The sequence below is a fragment of the Neodiprion pinetum genome, chromosome 2 (assembly GCF_021155775.2).
Source record: "Neodiprion pinetum isolate iyNeoPine1 chromosome 2, iyNeoPine1.2, whole genome shotgun sequence".
NCBI lineage: Eukaryota > Metazoa > Arthropoda > Insecta > Hymenoptera > Diprionidae > Neodiprion > Neodiprion pinetum.
In genome coordinates, this window is record NC_060233.1 from 2,171,777 (window position 1) to 2,190,322 (window position 18,546).

The window sequence follows — 18,546 nt, forward strand, 5'->3', positions numbered from 1 at the left end:
TCGCCCGCTCGCTCCCACTCGCGCCCACCCCTGCCTGCCGCACGCCCAGTCGCGCGCTCTCTCGTATTCCGATTTTTCAACGCCTATACTCGCCCACTCGCCGGTCAACCCACGGGAAAGTTCGAACCACGATTCGAACGCCCTCGTAAGACTTCGCCAGCGACGCGCGCCGCGCCATTTAAATGCAAAATGGCGCCCAACTTGGAAAACTGAAGCGCTATCTGTGGTGTTTCCACATAGTTAGCCACTTCTGCAATCGTCAGACCCATGGTTGGAGGAGAGGACCATTACAGCTGTTGCTCTCTCTTTCTAATTACGGCTTCAGCTAGCTGCACAGATGGCATAGTCTGTCTGTATTATCTTGTAAGTCTATGGTGTACAAGCCCGATGGCTACAATCTACAATGAAGATGACGGACTTGAGTAAATCCAAGTAATTCTTAGTCTATGATCAGAAGTTGAATATTTCTATTTTTTTTTCATCTGTTAACCTTTTTGCAGCAACGTCTATCTCGTTCCGTTCGCGGTTAAAGGCATGTACCAGTACACGTGTTGAATAAAGAACGGTGGCAACGTTCGCCGCGTAATGTATTTCGGAAGAGGTTGCAGAGTGCCTTGAGAGTACAATTGAAGCCAGGAAACTACCCTTAAAACCAATACAAGATGAGCACTATATTGGAAAAGATCGCCTCGATCGAGGCCGAGGTAACCTATAAATGCGTTAATTTTTGAACAGTTTCGGTGTCCGCATACCCATTCAAATCACTCGACATCCTCTAATAACATGAAACCTCGATTCTCAGATGGCTCGGACCCAAAAAAACAAGGCGACGTCCGGCCACTTGGGTCTTCTTAAGGCAAAGCTAGCCAAACTTAGAAGAGAACTGATCACCCCCAAGGGAGGCGGTGGAGGCGGAGAACAGGGTTTCGAAGTAGCCAAAACCGGTGACGCTAGAATTGGGTTTGTCGGTAAATATTGAAAGCACTCTGATTAACTGCATTCGTTAACATCCCGTCTTGCGTTACAACAGGATTTCCATCCGTTGGCAAATCAACCTTGCTCAGCACTCTTGCCGGTGTTTATTCCGAGGTAGCTGCATATGAATTCACTACCCTCACTACCGTCCCTGGTTGCATCAAGTACAAAGGAGCTAAAATTCAGGTTTGCAATTGATGGAGAGTCCGGAATTCTTAAAATTATCCTATCTGGTAATACGAACCAAACAAAACGATAAATATGTCATGAATTTTACATTCCAGCTTCTAGATCTTCCTGGTATTATCGAAGGTGCTAAAGATGGCAAGGGTCGAGGAAGACAGGTTATCGCAGTTGCACGTACATGCAGCCTTATATTTATTGTATTAGATGTCCTCAAGCCCCTTGGTCACAAGAAGCTTATTGAACATGAACTCGAGGGATTCGGTCTGCGGCTGAATAAGCAACCTCCAAATATTACTTTCAGAAAAAAAGATAAGGGTGGAATCAATCTACAAACCATGGTGAGAATTGTGAATTGGTTTCAGTTAGCTAATTTTTCTTGGATTTATGTACAGCGTGGTAGCTGTTGAATTTGTTTAAATTTAACAAAAAAAAAACTCTTGTGTTCAACAGTGCGTACAATCCGAACTCGATTTAGACACCGTAAAATCTATCCTCTCAGAGTACAGGATTCACAATGCGGACATAACTCTCCGCTACGACGCTACTTCGGATGATCTTATTGATGTTATTGAGGGTAATCGCGTCTATGTACCCTGCATTTACCTTCTCAACAAAATAGGTAATTAACTATCATAAATGTCGAGTTGTCGAGAAAAGCTGAGAATTTGATCACTGTTGTTACATTGTTATTCAATTATGATCATTACACTGTTTCCCCCCCCCCACAGATCAAATTAGTATCGAGGAGTTGGACGTTATTTACAAAATACCACACTGTGTACCAATCTCTGCCCACCATAAATGGAATTTTGATGATTTACTTGAAAAAATGTGGGAGTACTTGCAACTTGTGAGAATGTACGTATGTGTAGCAAATTTATTATAGTCCTATAAGTGAATTTTAAAAATGACTTTGTTATTATTGTAATATTTACAGTTATACAAAACCAAAAGGCCAGCTTCCTGATTACAACTCGCCAGTTGTATTGAACATCGAGCGAAGATCAGTCGAGGATTTTTGCAACAAACTGCATCGTTCCATTGCTAAAGAGTTCAAATAGTCAGTTTCATTGGTTGTCTTTTTCTAATCTCCGCATTTTCTCTAAGTCGAAGACAATTAACCATAATATATTTAATATTTCAGCGCGCTTGTTTGGGGCTCATCGGTAAAGCACCAGCCTCAAAAAGTTGGAAAAGATCATATCTTATGTGATGAAGATGTTGTACAAGTTGTTAAGAGAGTGTGATTTTAAAAAGTGGAAACATTTCGTGACTACCAACGTGCTGAAGACATAATTACGGATCTGTAAGAAACGATAGGTCCACTTTGATTAGACTATTTTCCGATTATTTCCTTCTAGAGTTTGTCACCTTTCGGAACATCTCGTTGATCATAAATGGGTTCAACGTGAGATGGACTATCTGATGGAAATTACAATTTTTTTATTATTTTCACAAAATAATTTATCACACAAACATGCATTAAACAAGATCCACGCATATATATATACACATATATATATATATCTATTTTATGAAAACCGTAACAGAATTTTTTTTCTCTAAAGTGTACAAATTCTTACTGTGTCATTGTTTTCAGTGATGAAGAGCGTTAAATAAATATGGGCTGGTACTAAAAATTAAAGCCTACATCTGCATTTTTCTCCACAATTTCTCAGTTCGACTCTTGAAATTATTGTGTAGTATGTAGCTTATTGTAAACGCATTTAAAAAATAAGAAATTGTCGAAGTATAAACTTATATTACAGATAATACAGTTATAAACAACGAAGGTATATTTCCTGCAATGTCTGTGTTAAATAGGCGTGTTTCAAATGCAGTTAATTTAAAATATCGCGTAAGATTGGGTGCTTGCCTAGACTGAGAAATGCTTGTTACGAAAAAACTTACATTTAAAACAACTTAAACCTGTAGCGCAGTGATGTGCGAGGGTTAAAATTAAAACATATTTATTTACACTTAATATCTATAAAGACTGAAGTACGTAATCCTTCCTCTGTTGATCTAATAATTTTTCCAGATGATCGCATCTCTTCTTTGCTTCATCAATCTCTTTGGCGAATTTCCCTATTGCCAGATCCTTCTGCGTTACTATTAACTTGACCCTACAACAATGAACATGAATGAATATCGGATAAAGTCGATAGAATTAACTATTCCTTACCTGCTATAAAGTTGAGCCATTTGAACATCTCTATTAGAATTATTTTCAGTAAGTTCGCGGTGAAGAGAGGCTATTTTATTCTCCAGTTCTCGTTTTTCCATCTCAATTTCCTTCCTAACAATCTTCTTTGCATCGTCTCTCTCAATCGTCAATTGATCTACGCTCTTGTTGAGAACGAATAAGAATTGTTTGTATTGAGTGCTTATCATATTCCACAACTGATTTCGACAATAACATTACACCTCATACCTGTTTAGAATTACTTAGCTGGATCATACACTGCTGAAGTTTTCCCTCAGTTATTTGAAGCTGCGTCGTAGTCTCTGTGAGGCGTTCCTGCACGGAGGTCACTTTACTTGTCAGCAATTCTTTGCTGTTATTCAAGTCTTGTAGCTCTGCCTCATATTTTTCTCTCATACATCTTGAACAATTTTAAAAGTTATTTAAAGTGGGTAACAATCAACGTGTATGAATGGGCACATTTAGTACCTGAGCCGGTTTTCCGAACTTTGCTGAAGACTAGTTTTCATGTCAAGAGTTTCCTTCTCGAGCCTTTCAATAGCCAGTTCTATTTGTCTGTCACGCTCTCGATTGCACTCATCTCTCAGCCGTGTTTCCATTTTTTCTAATTTCATATTGTGCTGTCTCCTGCAGTTTTCCATCCATGTCTCTTGTTCGACCCTAAGTGATTCTTGAACAGCTTTTTTCTCGATCTGATGCTGTCGTATTAAAGTATTGATTTTTTCCTGTAAACGATTGGGTTCCCGTTATTATTTTCATGCATCGTTGCTTGGTATAAGTCATTATTAGTTTCAGTATGACCTGAACGTACATTGAATTGTGAACGTGCTTGACTTATCGCAGCATCTCTCTCAGCATTGAGTCGTTTATGTTCTTGAGCTAGCAGATTTTTTTCACGTTCAAGATCGTCCAGCAGTTTGCGCCGCTGTTCTTGAAATAAATTCTCTTGCTGTTCTAGTTTCTCCTGATACCTGTGAATGTTATCAGACGGAATCTTTTATTGGTATCTAAGTAAGCTGCGTGATGTCTGAACATACATTGTACCTTGTTCTGAGAATATCTTTTTCGCTACTCAATAACTTTTCATGGCTCGCAGTTAGCTCAAGACGCAACTGCTCCAGCTGTTGATTTGAGCGGCGAATTGTCCGCAGCTCGGTATCCTGAAGCTCTTTGATGTGAGCACTGCGTATTTCTTGAAGCTCCTGCTGATGCTGCTCTACCATACTTCGCAGTTCTGGCTCTAGCCCCTTCACAGTCATTTCCTGAACAAGTAAAATGGAACAATTTGACTAGAGATTCGATACTAACATTTTTTTTCCAACACATGTTTATATATTGATTGTGAGATAAAAGTTAGTTGTTCCACAAGCGTACATCTGATTAGCACCTTTATTTTAGAAGTTTTTGCTTCTAGCCAACGTTCGCGTCTGATCTTTTCAGAAGCGGCACAAAGTTCTCTAGCTCGTCGGAGTTCCACCGCGTGTCTATCAGCCACAACTTTTAACTCCCGATGATATTTCACTTCCATTTCTTTGATATGCTCAGTCAAGGAGTTGCATTTCTCAGTCAAATTTTTCTTATCTGATATTATTTGCTCGATAAATTTCTGATGCCTCTTTATCGTCGTCTGATATTTTGTCTTCTGAGTCTGCAGTTCAGTGCAATGCTGCTTTTTTTGCAATTCTAGCTTCTCGCAAGCAGAATGCCTTTGTGATTTTAATTCATTTTTTAAAATTTTTAAAGTCTCATCCCGTTCTTCCAATTGCAACCTAAGAGTCGCTAAATCGTCCTTTATCGTTTCAGGTATATGGGTTTGTGTGGGATGAATTCTGCAAGAAACATAAAACGTTACCAACGGGATTCACACAAATCACACCTCGGTGCGAAAATCTTTGCACTCGCAAATAGCACTGCCTCCATATGAAATACTATACAATGCATATGCTAAAAACACAAATTCATACAAATTTTTGATGACCAATCTTACCCTTGATTGTTACAGCATGGAATAGATCGACTATTCAGTGTTGCTTCAATATTCTTTGAATGCGCGTAAGCTCGATTGTTTGGAACATCTTCAAGGTATCCTAGAAAGAAATGTAAAAATTCAACAGCTAAAGAGTTGCAGTATTCCCGTCATACCTTATACCATCACTGTCAGAGTCGCATATTTTACCTTCGTGGTTCAAAATCCCTAACAGAGACATGATGTCCTCGTAAGTTGACAGAGAAGACCCGCATGATTGATTGGAGTAATCTTTCTCCGGTTGAAGCTAATTGGGGAAGAAATTGTGATCAAAAGGTGTAAAAGCTAGCAGCAGTGTTTAAGCGCTCTAAATTCTGGAAATACAAGATATTTTCTCGAGCAATCGATACTTGCCTGATTGATGGAATAGTCTTGATCGTTTCCATAAAAGTGGCCCCCTTCGTTGTTGACAAAACTTCCAGTGGTATTTGAATCGATATTCAGTTGTGCTTCATTTCCAGATAAATTTTTTTCCAGATCATTGATCATCGAGCAAAGCTGATCGAAGGAGCAAGAATTTGGCTCGATGACATTCTGATTAAAATCACTAGTAGTTTGCAGCTTTTTTAAGTCGTATCCAATGTTTTCAATCATAGCATTAATCTGATTGGGATGGGTCTCTGCTTCTTTCAGGTATTCGCCTTTTTTGGAATCCAGTCCTCCGTTAGTTTCGCAGAATCTTGACGGGTTTGAATTCCGTACGTGGTCTTCTGCGGAATTGCACCTCTGCATGGGCAAGCCATGTGCCATTCCGTTATCGGACATGGCAAAGTTACTAATCGGGGGCTTAGTGACAACCCTTGGATGCTGTATGTTGATCATTTCTTGCCATTTGCATTGTAATTAATTAATTAGGGATTCCTTATACACTGACCACAACGTTCATTGAAACGTCAAGCCTTCGCTCGAAATTTCGTATGACGCGGTTGCTATGGAAACGCGAATGTCGCTCTTATTGCAGATGGCGTTTCAAGTATTGACTTCTTGTTGGTATAGTTCAGTGCTTGGAATTGACATAGAACTTCAACTGCATTTTACACAGAGAGGGTGGTCAACTTTGTACACCATTCATGAATATTGACTCACTTCACATGAGTTTCACAAGGAAGCAGAAGAAGAATCAAAGATGAGTTGCGAGATGACCAGCGCCTCCAAAAGACGTTTGACAAAATTAAACCAAACTACGGCCTTGCTCGGAGCAATGTAAATAAATTAATAGCACGACATTATCTGCAGCGTGCCGAAATCGATATTCTGTTACCGACCGCGACGCACGCTTCAGATAATGTCGCGCTACTATTCTATTCACACTGCACCACGCAGAGACGTAGTTCAGTTTAATTTCGTAAACCAGGTTTTTGGGGGCGTTGGTCATTTCTCAACTTATCAGTGTTCCCAACCGTCACATAATTATAGTAGATGTCACATAAATATGAACTTCGTACTATGTAACATAGAACTTTCATTATGTGACGGAAATCTACTATAATTTAGAAATTTGTATAAAAAGAAGTTTTTTTTTGTAATACAAAAACTAGCGGGACAAAATTCTTTAATACTTTTCGAAAAAAAAAGATTTTTAATACTTTTCAAAAGAAACGTATTCAAATCTTTTCGCGCTAGGCAAAAAATTGTCAGCGCCATTCACCATAATGTGGTTTTTAATTTTAACCACATTATTGCGGAGGGCGCTGACATGCACGGTTCGAGCTCAGGCGCGTTGGTGTTGATTTGAGCGCCCCGTTTCCCGCTTCCCGCCAGTTCCTGCCGTCATTCCTAGTGTGTACAAAAATAATTCAAATAAGTACCTTCTGGTCATTCGTACAATTAAATGTAAGTACGCACGCGTATTGTAATGGATAGGGATAATATACTTATAAAAATAATATTCCGTGATTTTATTGCATTATTAACATTTTCAAAAAAGTACTATAATTTTTTGTTCGGTGCTATAATGCTACGGCCCTGGTCACATAGCCCCCCATGGACGGGTTGGGAACACTGCAACTTATCTCTGCCGTAGTTAGACTCTTCTGACGTGCTTCTGACGGACAGTCGATTTTTGACAGCTCGTGTGAAGAGGTTATGTTCTCCTCGTAGGTAGGGGTTCAATTGTTTGCATTTCGCTTATTACGCAAATGCGTTAAGTAACCAAATTTGAAAACTTACTGCGCCCAGTTGGAGTTTTACTCTCCAATTATCGACATGTACTCGATCAAGACGCCGACTCTCCGCATTGACGAGGCCGATTTAAAGTGCAAAAATGGTTGTGGATATTTTGGAAACGAAGAATGGCAAGGCTACTGTAGCAAATGTCACAGAGAACATTTGCAAAAGCAACGGGCTCAAAGAGAACACGCCCGCATTCACGAAAGGTATTTATTATACCAGTGCAACAATTCACTGACACATTGTAACATGCTATCAATCAAATGAATCATTCCAGGTATAACTACCGACACTACTTTCTATTGATAAGCCCTTTATTGATTAGGTCAATATTACTGGTAACGAATAATTGTTCGAACTGCGTTATATATTTACATTTTTTCAGTGATTCAAGCTCTAAGACTACCGTGCACGGTTTTTACAAATTTGAAGAAAAGAAGCGACAGCAAGAAAAGAAAACTAAACTATTAAAGCTGTCAGTCTTTCGCAAGACCGCAACGAAAAGTATGTCCTTATTTTAATGTCTCACATTTTATTTTCATTCTATAATACGTCATTCTTAATTACGTTTCATCGATCTTTCAACTAAAGCAGAAACATAATTATATAATAACAACCATAATAATATACTTCTAGACAACTGGTAAAGTTTTGGTGTTTCCATTCTTTCCTGTCATTCATTTTGATAAGATGTGAAACGTCATGATGGAAATATTCCTTATTTAAGCTCAAGGTTTTAGCGAGATATGGCAGGAGCTGGTTAAGGATAATCCTGAACTTGACAAAGTGAAATCGGAGACCCGTGACCTTCTGGTACAGATCGCTAAGACTCCGGCTGAGAAAGATGTACGAAAGTGTATTCATTCCTTCGTGAACAACATCTTACAAATGAAGGATATTAAGAGCGTTGAGGAGCTATCCGAACTAACTCAGAACTTCTATCAAGTATTTGCCAAGCGAATGGAAAACAGTCCCAATTACGCAGGTAATATTGCACTCTTGGTTATTCATGCGTAGGATATTCACAGAACTGCAGTAATCTCTATTATTATTAATTTTTAGATGTTTCTCCAGAAACAAAAGAACGACTACTAGACTACATCGAAAGATACACTATGACCTTACTCTATAGGATACTTTTCTGCCCGCCATCAACTACAGATGAGGACAAGGACCTTGCTATTCAAAACAGGTAACATCTCAGTTTTCCAATTCAGAGAATGGATGGAAACAGATAAGGTGAAAAATATGCTCAGTCAGTAACATATTTCTAAACCAATCAAATCTGGTCAAGATTAATTTGATTTATGAATCAAGCTCGAGAATTTTTCTAATCAATCAGGAAATTTTAGAATACGGCAGTTGAATTGGGTGAGCGGAAAGAATCTGGAGTGTCGAATCCACGAAACTAGTTCTGACGTGAGAGAGCTTGTTTACACCTCAATAACAGGTAAAACAATCAAACTTCAAAGCTCAATCGGTCTGATTAATTTCACATAAATGTAACATAGTAACAATTGTTTCAGATTTATTAAATATGGACTCTGTAAAAGCACCGCAAGAGAAGCTTGCCTGTGTTGTTCATTGTTGTAGAAATATATTTGTACTACTGCAACAATCTGTTGGGGGTCCAGCTTCAGCCGATGAATTTTTACCGGCGCTTATATTCATTGTGCTGAAAGCTAATCCTGCAAGATTGAAAAGCAACATAAATTTCATCACCCGATTCTGTAATGCTAGCAGATTAATGACTGGTGAAGGAGGTTACTACTTCACAAATTTGGTATTAGTTCTACTCTGGGCTACGAAGAACCGCACAACTCAAAGCAATGAATATAAAATTTGCTGAAATCCATGCCTTCAAGAAATTTTATTCCCAATTTTGTTCCAGTGTTGCGCAGTATCCTTCATAGAAAATCTTACTGCCGAGTCATTAAACATGCCTCAGAAAGATTTCGATGCATATATGTCAGGAGCACGCGTTCCAGCGAGCACATGGGAATCTGCTCTCACTATGTGCGAGGTAATGATGAATACATCGTTGATGAATAATTCCAACACTCTCATAGCTTACAGATTTTTATAATTTAGAGTATACACCTGATGTGCGAACACATAACACTGCTGGATGAATTGAAAACGAAAAATTTGGAAATCATAGCAGAATCCGATGAGCTTAAGAAAAAAATGATACAATTCCCAGAAAAAGTTGAGGCGGAAGTTGACGCTGCGATAACTCGCACTCCCCTTATTATCACGCCGAGTCAAAGGATACCGACTAATCTTGACTGCGTTGATGCAGAGAGCTACCAGCTACCACCACCAATTATACCACAAGTACAAAATATTGATGTAAAATCATTTGTTCCAAATTTAATATCAACTTATATCTGTAATATGAAATGCTGAAAATTTCTGTGAACTTACTTTCTATTTGCGAATACTTTTTAATCCTCACAACATTACTTTATCGCAGTATTCATCCACAGATTTACCCTCAAACCCTGAACGACGAAACAAATGAAACACTGACATCTCACGTTGGTGATTACAACGGACCTTCGATCGAGGATTGCATAACACCATCTCCAACTTTTGATTTCCCAGCCTTTGACTCAGATGGTGGTTTGCATGGAAGTAAAGGGGATGACGATACCAGCCTAATTAGCTTGGATACACAATGCGATCTTACAGCAGAAGAATCGTATCTACAAGACAGAGACGCCTCTGATAGTTTGCTAGACGAATCGCAAGCATCGGGCACTAATTTACCATCGCCTCTAAAACCAGTTTGTTCTCTACGTGAAGATTACCATGGATTCTCAATCCAAGGTTCTAACATTCCCACGATCCCGTGCAACACTGGTGATCTTTCTCACAACACTTCGGACTTGGAGGCAGATAACTATTCTGGCTACTTTCACAACATTTGAACGATTTGCAATTTAAACATACACTTGATTAATTTCAACCGTAACATATATATCTAGATATGCACATTCATACATACCATACATATAGATATATATACACATACATATAGGTATATATACACATACATATAGGTATGTATACAGTAGTATGCAGGAATTAAGATGTAACTTGCATCTTATCTAGTCAGCTTCGAAGGATTGGATCGTGTCTTGTATCGATGGCGAGGTAACGTCTGAGATTATCGCTTTGTTATTCAAGATCCAATGAAATCAGCAATATTTCTAATATAACTTACAAATCAGATGCTGGATTAAAAACTACAGGTTTCAAGCTAGGATATTTGCACTGCTATGCTTACAATTATCTTATAGATTCTGCTACAGTGAAAAGTGAAAAAATGACAAGTAGGTGCTACGTTACCAAGACACTGCATCAAAAGTGATCAGTATACATTCTGGAGTAGATCATCATGTAAGTAGGCTATAATCTGAATTTAGATATAAATATTTACCATTTTGTAGCTACAGTTGTCATTATTTTCTCCAATTTGTGAGTTGACCACATTTTTATATACATCACAATTTCAGTGCATGTCAAAAAAACTGATATTCCAAACTTATATGAATATATAATTGCTAATGCCGTACTTTAATAAATTCAATTATAATCAACTAGGTGGTAGTCATTTGTAAACATTAATTATTTTCATATCGGTTTAACGATCAACCTTTGTCACTCACACTCAATTTGATTTCAGAGATACTGCACTAGACTAAGTGAGCGAATTGTGTCAGTCATCATTTTTCTTTTAATCCGATAGGTCCATCCTGACTAACAATAATATATATTTAAATGAATTTGTCTTGATATGAGGTAAAAAATATATTTTCATTAGAATTATAACGAAAACTAATATTGGTTATTGTAATTGGCACTTTTAATCGAAACTTATATTCACTATACATGGGTATACAAAGAGTGTATGAAAATAATTTTAAGGCCTGTACAAATAAATTCACGTATCGTATGAAATTTATTTATAGTGGTGTAAACCAAAAATGAAGTATAAAGTCAATACATGTGGTTGGAATACAGAATTTCGGCAGAATTTATTGTTAGTATGATATATAGCAACATTGAATTAGTGAATTGTGCAAATCGTGTTTTTTTTTTTTGTACATCATATTGACTAACTGATATCAATTACATATTTGGTCTCAAAGTCTGATTAGAATTCAAATTTTTTAATCTCTTACGGGCAGCTAGTTACCGGATTATAAACGTGACAAAAGTTAAATATATATAAACTATTTGTTAAACTATGATTGTACAGAAACCTAAAGAAGTGTGTTTGGAATGTGAAAAATATGTGCTACCTCACGCAAAGATTTTCTTAATTATTGAAAGCCAATGATACAAATAAGTTCGTACTTGGAGAAATTCTGTTATAGAACCATTTTATTACCTAATATCAGTTAAAGTTCTGTTTTCGGTATAAGTTTCACATTTTTTCACAAAGCCCGTTAAAGTGTGTCAAATATTTTTAATGCAGTTTGAGTTTATTTTTTAATTGGTGAACTTACAATATTTACAATTATCAAACATAATATCATCGTTGATACATAAGAAATAAGTCTTTATGCCAGAGAGTGTAGACAGTGTTAGTGTTAGTGTTAGTGTGTTATAATTTTTATATATTCATATTTATTCTCATCTCAACTACCAACTGATTGCCGGTAAGTAAAACTGAATCTTATATAAAAGTTACAGAAGTATTGCAATCAGTGAAAAAGTATACTATATTATTGCAGAGTAATGAATGAAAATTCCATATCTATAATATCCTCAAAGTGTAATAAAGACACAATAAAGTGTTACAGAGTTATAAAACGAGCGAAGAATTTCAGTATTCTGCAATAACATATTTGAATATCTAGAGTTCATACTAAAAAAAATACCTACAAGATCTATGTAATCGCATTATCACTAAAATCTACCCTGTTTCATTAGGTTATCAATCTATCTAATTATAAATAGTATTACAAGATATTGATTCATTTTTAACAGTAGTCGGTGAATAGAAAAATAATTACATAACGTAACGAATAAGGTACAATAAGCCTTGTTTTACACTTTCGTAGAAAGTTACTACTTTTACATTAAAAATCTATAGTATTTTCTATACCTTCGTCGAGTATAGAATATGCCCGTTCGCGTCTATCTACTTTCTATATCTACACAAGTTTACTGGGCAAAACGAACTGGGGATGCCAAATGAAATATAAATGAGACGAAGGTCTTATCGTACATGTAAATACTCCTGTCTCATTTATATTTGATCCAAACACTGCTGGAATTATGTGCAACAAGCATTTCCTAAAGTTGCGCTTATTAATTAAATAATGTCACACACTATTTTGTACCTAGAAACTGCTACAGTCGGCTAAAATATAGGTAGACTTGCTTCTATGATTATACATTGCACTTAATTACGTTTACATCTATTGATGTAAATTTAATCACAAGAACTACAATGTGCCTGACTGCAACTGAATTTTTTTATCGTAACAAGTTTCTACTTAAATCAGGAATTAATATTTCTCCACTTATGCATAGTGGATTTAAGCATTCTATACCATGTTATTTTCAAATTTACAATTTGGTAAAATTTTAACCATGAATTTTATGTATTTATACTTTCTCAAACACATTTTCGCTCAAGTGAATTTAACTACTTATATGTATAATACATTGGATTGAACGCATTAATTCTTGATAAACGGAGAGTATATAAAATAATTTGAATATCAATCGAGTATTGAGTAACTTTTCAGTAACAACTGAGAAAAAAATTAGATGCAATAAAAATCGTTTGAAACACATGATTTGAATCGTTCCGTTTAGTAATTTGGAATAAATTATAGATTTACATCCAAAATTTTTAAGGCGTTCCATAGATGCAATACATGGAAATCTTCAAAACTTTTTTAATCGGTAACGTCAATCTCAATGTTTATGCGTTGAATAAATAAAAAAAAAAAATATATATATATATATATAAATTATAACATCCACATGTTGGATTCATAAAGCTCATATGTGTGGCATATTTTGTACAATTTTATGGTCTACATCTATACAATTCACATTCCGAAATCATATAAACATAATATAATATTAAAGTGATAACTGATTATCTTTTTAGGCAGCAAAACGGAAAACCGTCAGAATTCCATTACTCTACAATTGTTTCTATCATATTTTTGCGATTCGAAGAGTTCAGCAGTCAATTGTACATAAAATTATGGAATACTAATACAAAATGAAAATAATAAGTAATAGGTCACAGCCTCGGTTTTCTCACTCACAAAAATCCTGTATCTACGATCAATCGTCATTTGAGTTCACTCTTCGACATTGGAAGGAGCATCTTTGAGTGATTGATTTTTTTTCTATCTTAGTGGGTCGACATAAAAAAGATAATATTTATATTTGAAATGAATACCATGTATTATAGAGTCTTGAGAAAAGTGAACATATGATTTAAGTCACGTACTATCATTTAGTCGGAACTTTGTTCACACATAGTTCGTGAGACTGGTAGATTGATTACAAAATGAAGAAAGGATTGTTATTAAGAGTAGCACGATTGGTCAGATACACAGATTATGAGCGGTGAAATATAATACGGTCAAAATACGAAACTAACGCTTTTGTAGCACAAAAGACAAGCACCTATTTCGTCTAAAAATATTCTTTAATATAAATAATGAAAATAATACGCGCCGATAACAGTCGCGATGTGAAAGTTAAAGACGCAGTAAAGAAATGAAGTAGTCCATAGGTGGTACGAAGCATTAATGCATTATTGGGTATGGTGTTTTTGATGTAGTATGCAGAGGTCATTCAACTCTGCCAAATAAAATTACTAAAATAATATATATAAATTAATTGTAATATTCAACTAACATGTTGAGTGATATTGTGTTTAGCTGCGAGTGATTGCTTAGTAGAGTCAATAAAACGTATACGCCAATAATAATGGAAAAAGAATGTTGAATACTGCAAAATGAAATGATATAATACTATATCGGTTGAGCTAGTTATGTGCGGCACGTTTTCCGTTCATATATCCTATCCAACGTTCAGCAGTCGTGGTAAAAATTGGGTCGTTATCTATCGTGCTTAGTAATAGAAGTTGATTGACGTGTATTGCATGATAATCCCACCTGGCTAAATTTGGCGCGGTTCTGAGCGTAAAGTGACGTAAATCATAAGTAGTTCTTGAACCCATATCATAGAGTGTCAGCATGCTTTTTAGCGACGCCATACCTTGGTCAAAAAGTGCCGATGCTTCGTCGGCATCTTTGCCTAATGCTATTGTTTTCAAATCGTATAAGCCAAGCAGTGAGAATATGAAACCGTTAAGTACAAAAGAAGAAGGTGTCGTGGGATACTCTTCATACCAAATGTATTTACCAAGAAAAGAAGCAGCCACTCCGCCTTTCGCAGAAGACAATCTGAAAGGTCGTAGGCCTCTGATAGCTGCCTGCAAATATCTTTTCTCGCCAGAATGGTAATAAGCTCTGGATAATACTGAGATGGCGTGCCCTTGACCCATGCTGGAGTACCTGAAATTCATTAAATTTACAAATTTTCTAATGAATTCGTCAGGTAATTGGCCGGTTTAGATATTTTCGCAAACGTCAAATTATTGTGCAATTAACATTGAATCGTGTTTCTTTTTTTTTAGGTCTAATCAGTTCAATTAAGGAAACCCTACCATCCAGGTTCCAGGGTCGCCATTCCAGTAGCAACTTTTCGTCTAACGGGATTGGGCCAACCCCCTGAAGTCACATTTTGATTAGCAGCAAGCCAACGAGCAGCGTCATAAAATTGTTCCATATGTTCACTGGTCGAGAGTGTCACATTGTCAATCATTCCAGAACCATAAAGTATCATTTTGATGGCCTGAAAATCACACACCAAAATGTGTTTAGGAGGTTCAAGTAAGACGTTAAGGATGTACAACCGTGTAGGTCAAAATCGTGCTAAGCTAATGAAAATTATACGAATTGTTTTCACTTCTATTTTAAACACTTGTGTAAAAATTTAAAGCGATTGTCTGAACTATACCAGAGTTATTACACTTTTAATTTTTTACGATTTTACATTGAGCCTGACAGTTTCCTATAAGAATCAATGTAAAATCGCAAGAAATTTGAAATAAAATAACTCTGGTATAGTTCAGACAATCGCTTACAAATTTTACACAGATGTTCAAAATGAAAGTGAGGACGGCTTGTATAATTTTGATTGACCTGGCACAATTTTTACCTACGCGTTTGTACACCCTTAACTTCGTGCTTATTGATGGTTCCTTGGATCTGGTTTTTTAAATCCACGACTTTGGCTAAGGTTTCTACCAGACGCCTCACAATCAGTGTTATTGTAGTCCTTGTTGATTAGATTTTTCAACCAGGCAATCTTAGCTTCTGTTACAGATGTTTAATTAGAAATAACAAATTCTAGGGTTGGAATATCAGCAGGAGGAATGGAGGAATATTTCAGAGTTGGAAAATCGGTTACCTTCAGCTTCGACCGTGACAATTTCTTCTTTGTCTTGTCATTCAAATTAAGCCCTTTCTGCAAATCAACTACTAGATCTCTAGTGAGATGCTTCCAACGGTTGTTGGACAAACCAATTCCATAATAAATATGATTGTCTCTAGTGTGCATAACTAAGTTTCTTGTTGTATAGTGCAGATAATACACATCCTTTTTTTCCCTAGATTGAAGTACAACGGTGACGCTGCCATTGTCCTTAGTGCACAAGTCCAATTTCAGTACCAGGTCAAGCACGTGATCAAACTTCAGTGATATACCAGAGCTGCTAGTTTCTGGAGTGGCATATTTCATAACATAACTGTTGACCAGTTTATCATATTGTCTCGAAACCACCGACCCCTGAGGAACCGTCCAAGTTTGTTGAGTCTTATCGGAATCCTCAATTGTTTTTTTATGTGGTTCTGGCTCGGTCAGGTTCTTACTGTAATGGGAAAGCCCGAACTGGGCAATCTGTGTTGGATAATAGTAACCCTGACTTTCCCATTGAGTGGAAATTGGCACTCCATCACTTCCGCTCACACACTTTACTCTTTCTCGAACCTCAACATTGTAATTCTCAAAGTACATAAACACCCCTCGCGGGTCGTATTTACCCTTTGGACTCACTAGCTTAGAGTAGCTGTGAGACCACTCGAATCTCTGTAGACCGTCATATGTTGCAAGCTTTCCATATATCTGAAAATAATTCAAGTGTTTCAGTGATTTAGCTTCAGGTGAACTGGTGAGAAGGAAAAGGGATTAAGTTGACTTTCAAGGCAGGAGATTCTACTCATACAATTTTGGACTACACCTGGCTACGTTTCCTGCCATTCCTTAATCAGTCTATAGTCCAATTGTTCTCACCTCAAAGTACTTATGGATGAATGAGAATGGCAAGTAAACTTCATCCCCTTCTTTTCGACACCCAATAGAATATTCGCCGTTGATATAACAGTCGATTTCTTCATTTCCTGGGAGTTCATTACTAGCCCGATCAAGTACACTGTGCTATGTAGATACAAAAATTTTGTATGACGTACCAGACTAAGGAGAAAATTTTGTCAATTTTTTTCATTACGCGATGATCAGTCTACTCACTTTGTACTGCAGGGTTGATTTCCAATCTGAATTTTTTAACCCGCAGTAGTACCACAAGGTCAATAAAGAGCTGCAAACAGAGGCAACGAGGACAAGCAGCAATGTCTTCAAGTTGACTCTCATCATCATGTACAACCTGGACGAAGACAAAAATCTAAGTCGTTACTACTTTGAATTTCCCATTTAGAACAGATGAGGTCATGAACAACAGGAAAATACTAGTAGTCATAGTTTGTGATAAACAGTTATAACTCATCATTACAACATCACTTGATCTTCTCAGAAATTGAAGATACGATAAGGTTTGAAGTCAATTTTTCTGATTTTAGCACGTATGATGAGGCCAAGTATGATGTCATGCGTTAGTAATGAAACTGAGGTTTTAGCCTGAATCTCTTGGCCTGAAGTTAGCTCTAACTTGAAACATTGATGATATCATACTTTGTCTGTCTACATCTGATGCAATGCAAAGAGTGATTGATGAGCGGCAAATTTGTGCAGCGTGAATTATGAAATGGAAAAGCAGGACGATAACCAGTTGGATGTTTTTTTTTGTTTTTTTTTTCAGGGTTGTAAATATTGTGTGAAAAAAATTAAACTATTTTATTCGAGGCCTGACTTACATGACATATGTTTTATATTTACTCCGTTCCTCCTACGAAGTGAGTAGTAGCTCATCAATGAGCTTCATTGAAATGTGGCTGTACTCAATTTGAGGTAGGCATTTTATCGGGGTTTAAACTGGTTAAAACATCGACGAGTAGGTTTACCGTGGTATATCTGAATTACATTTTGTTGTAGAGAATGATTGTACGGTCGATCGTTTCAACAAATAGTGGCCAGGAATAGCCCTCTGAATTGATGATCGTGTAAACGGATGGACTTCTTTACTGCTTGTTTGGACTGACAGCTGTCAAAGATCATTTCCTGCATATGTGTATTTTCCGTAGATTCTTTGGCGGACCACAGTTAACGAGTGTTCTCCCGTGATTCCACGAATAACTTCCACCCACTCTCGCCACTGCCTATAAATAACGAAAACAATGCAGATCCGATCCGAATATCAACGTGGACTTTGGCGCCCGCTGTAGTGTGCAAAGTCAAATAGATTGAGCAAACTCCACCTTTGCCCGGTTATCAAGTTGGTATCAACAAATTTGAAATCTTGCTCCGACGGCAACAGCCAGGAGCTGTGTAGTTTTTCGAATGAAGCGAGGAGCGAAAATGCTGCTCGGATTTTTGTTTATGCATTGCATGACTAAGTGGAAATAAAAAAAACTTCAAATAAGCACGGTCGGTGTGCATAATAAATGCTAAAACCTAATCGGAATAATTTCAATCGGTA

General features: G+C 36.8%; 4 protein-coding genes across 5 annotated transcripts; 2 read left to right on the forward strand and 2 right to left on the reverse strand.

Moving 5' to 3' along the window:
• Positions 1–500: 500 nt before the first annotated feature.
• Positions 501–3,145, forward strand: 128up (GTP-binding protein 128up). The gene is made up of 8 exons (XM_046614499.2): positions 501–704; positions 803–968; positions 1,031–1,161; positions 1,260–1,499; positions 1,612–1,780; positions 1,890–2,019; positions 2,099–2,221; positions 2,306–3,145. The coding sequence occupies exons 1-8, from the start codon at positions 663–665 to the stop codon at positions 2,406–2,408; spliced, it is 1,104 nt and encodes a 367-aa protein (XP_046470455.1). The 5' UTR covers positions 501–662; the 3' UTR covers positions 2,409–3,145.
• On the reverse strand, positions 2,730–6,720 carry dila (centrosomal protein dilatory). The gene is made up of 10 exons (XM_046614481.2): positions 5,748–6,720; positions 5,544–5,640; positions 5,355–5,454; positions 4,755–5,196; positions 4,412–4,629; positions 4,179–4,338; positions 3,836–4,092; positions 3,596–3,767; positions 3,347–3,510; positions 2,730–3,287 (listed from the first exon to the last, which is right to left on the reverse strand). The coding sequence occupies exons 1-10, from the start codon at positions 6,213–6,215 to the stop codon at positions 3,149–3,151; spliced, it is 2,217 nt and encodes a 738-aa protein (XP_046470437.1). The 5' UTR covers positions 6,216–6,720; the 3' UTR covers positions 2,730–3,148.
• Positions 6,721–7,378: 658 nt separating this feature from the next.
• On the forward strand, positions 7,379–11,848 carry Rabex-5 (Rabaptin-5-associated exchange factor for Rab5). 2 transcript variants are annotated; one of them, XM_046614484.2, is made up of 10 exons: positions 7,379–7,493; positions 7,572–7,768; positions 7,948–8,066; positions 8,290–8,547; positions 8,625–8,754; positions 8,915–9,012; positions 9,089–9,345; positions 9,454–9,585; positions 9,654–9,914; positions 10,052–11,848. In XM_046614484.2, exons 2-10 carry the CDS (start codon positions 7,599–7,601, stop codon positions 10,493–10,495), a joined length of 1,869 nt encoding a protein of 622 aa, XP_046470440.1. In that variant the 5' UTR covers positions 7,379–7,493; positions 7,572–7,598; the 3' UTR covers positions 10,496–11,848. The 2 variants fall into 2 exon arrangements, with proteins under 2 accessions (XP_046470440.1, XP_046470441.1); XM_046614485.2 differs by having other exon boundaries at positions 7,389–7,768; positions 9,654–9,899.
• Hsepi (D-glucuronyl C5-epimerase) lies at positions 11,578–18,268 on the reverse strand. The gene is made up of 6 exons (XM_046614491.2): positions 17,825–18,268; positions 17,202–17,337; positions 16,968–17,111; positions 16,086–16,799; positions 15,280–15,467; positions 11,578–15,127 (listed from the first exon to the last, which is right to left on the reverse strand). Coding segments are annotated over exons 1-6 (1,716 nt in total). The 5' UTR covers positions 17,827–18,268; the 3' UTR covers positions 11,578–14,595.
• Positions 18,269–18,546: the final 278 nt, after the last annotated feature.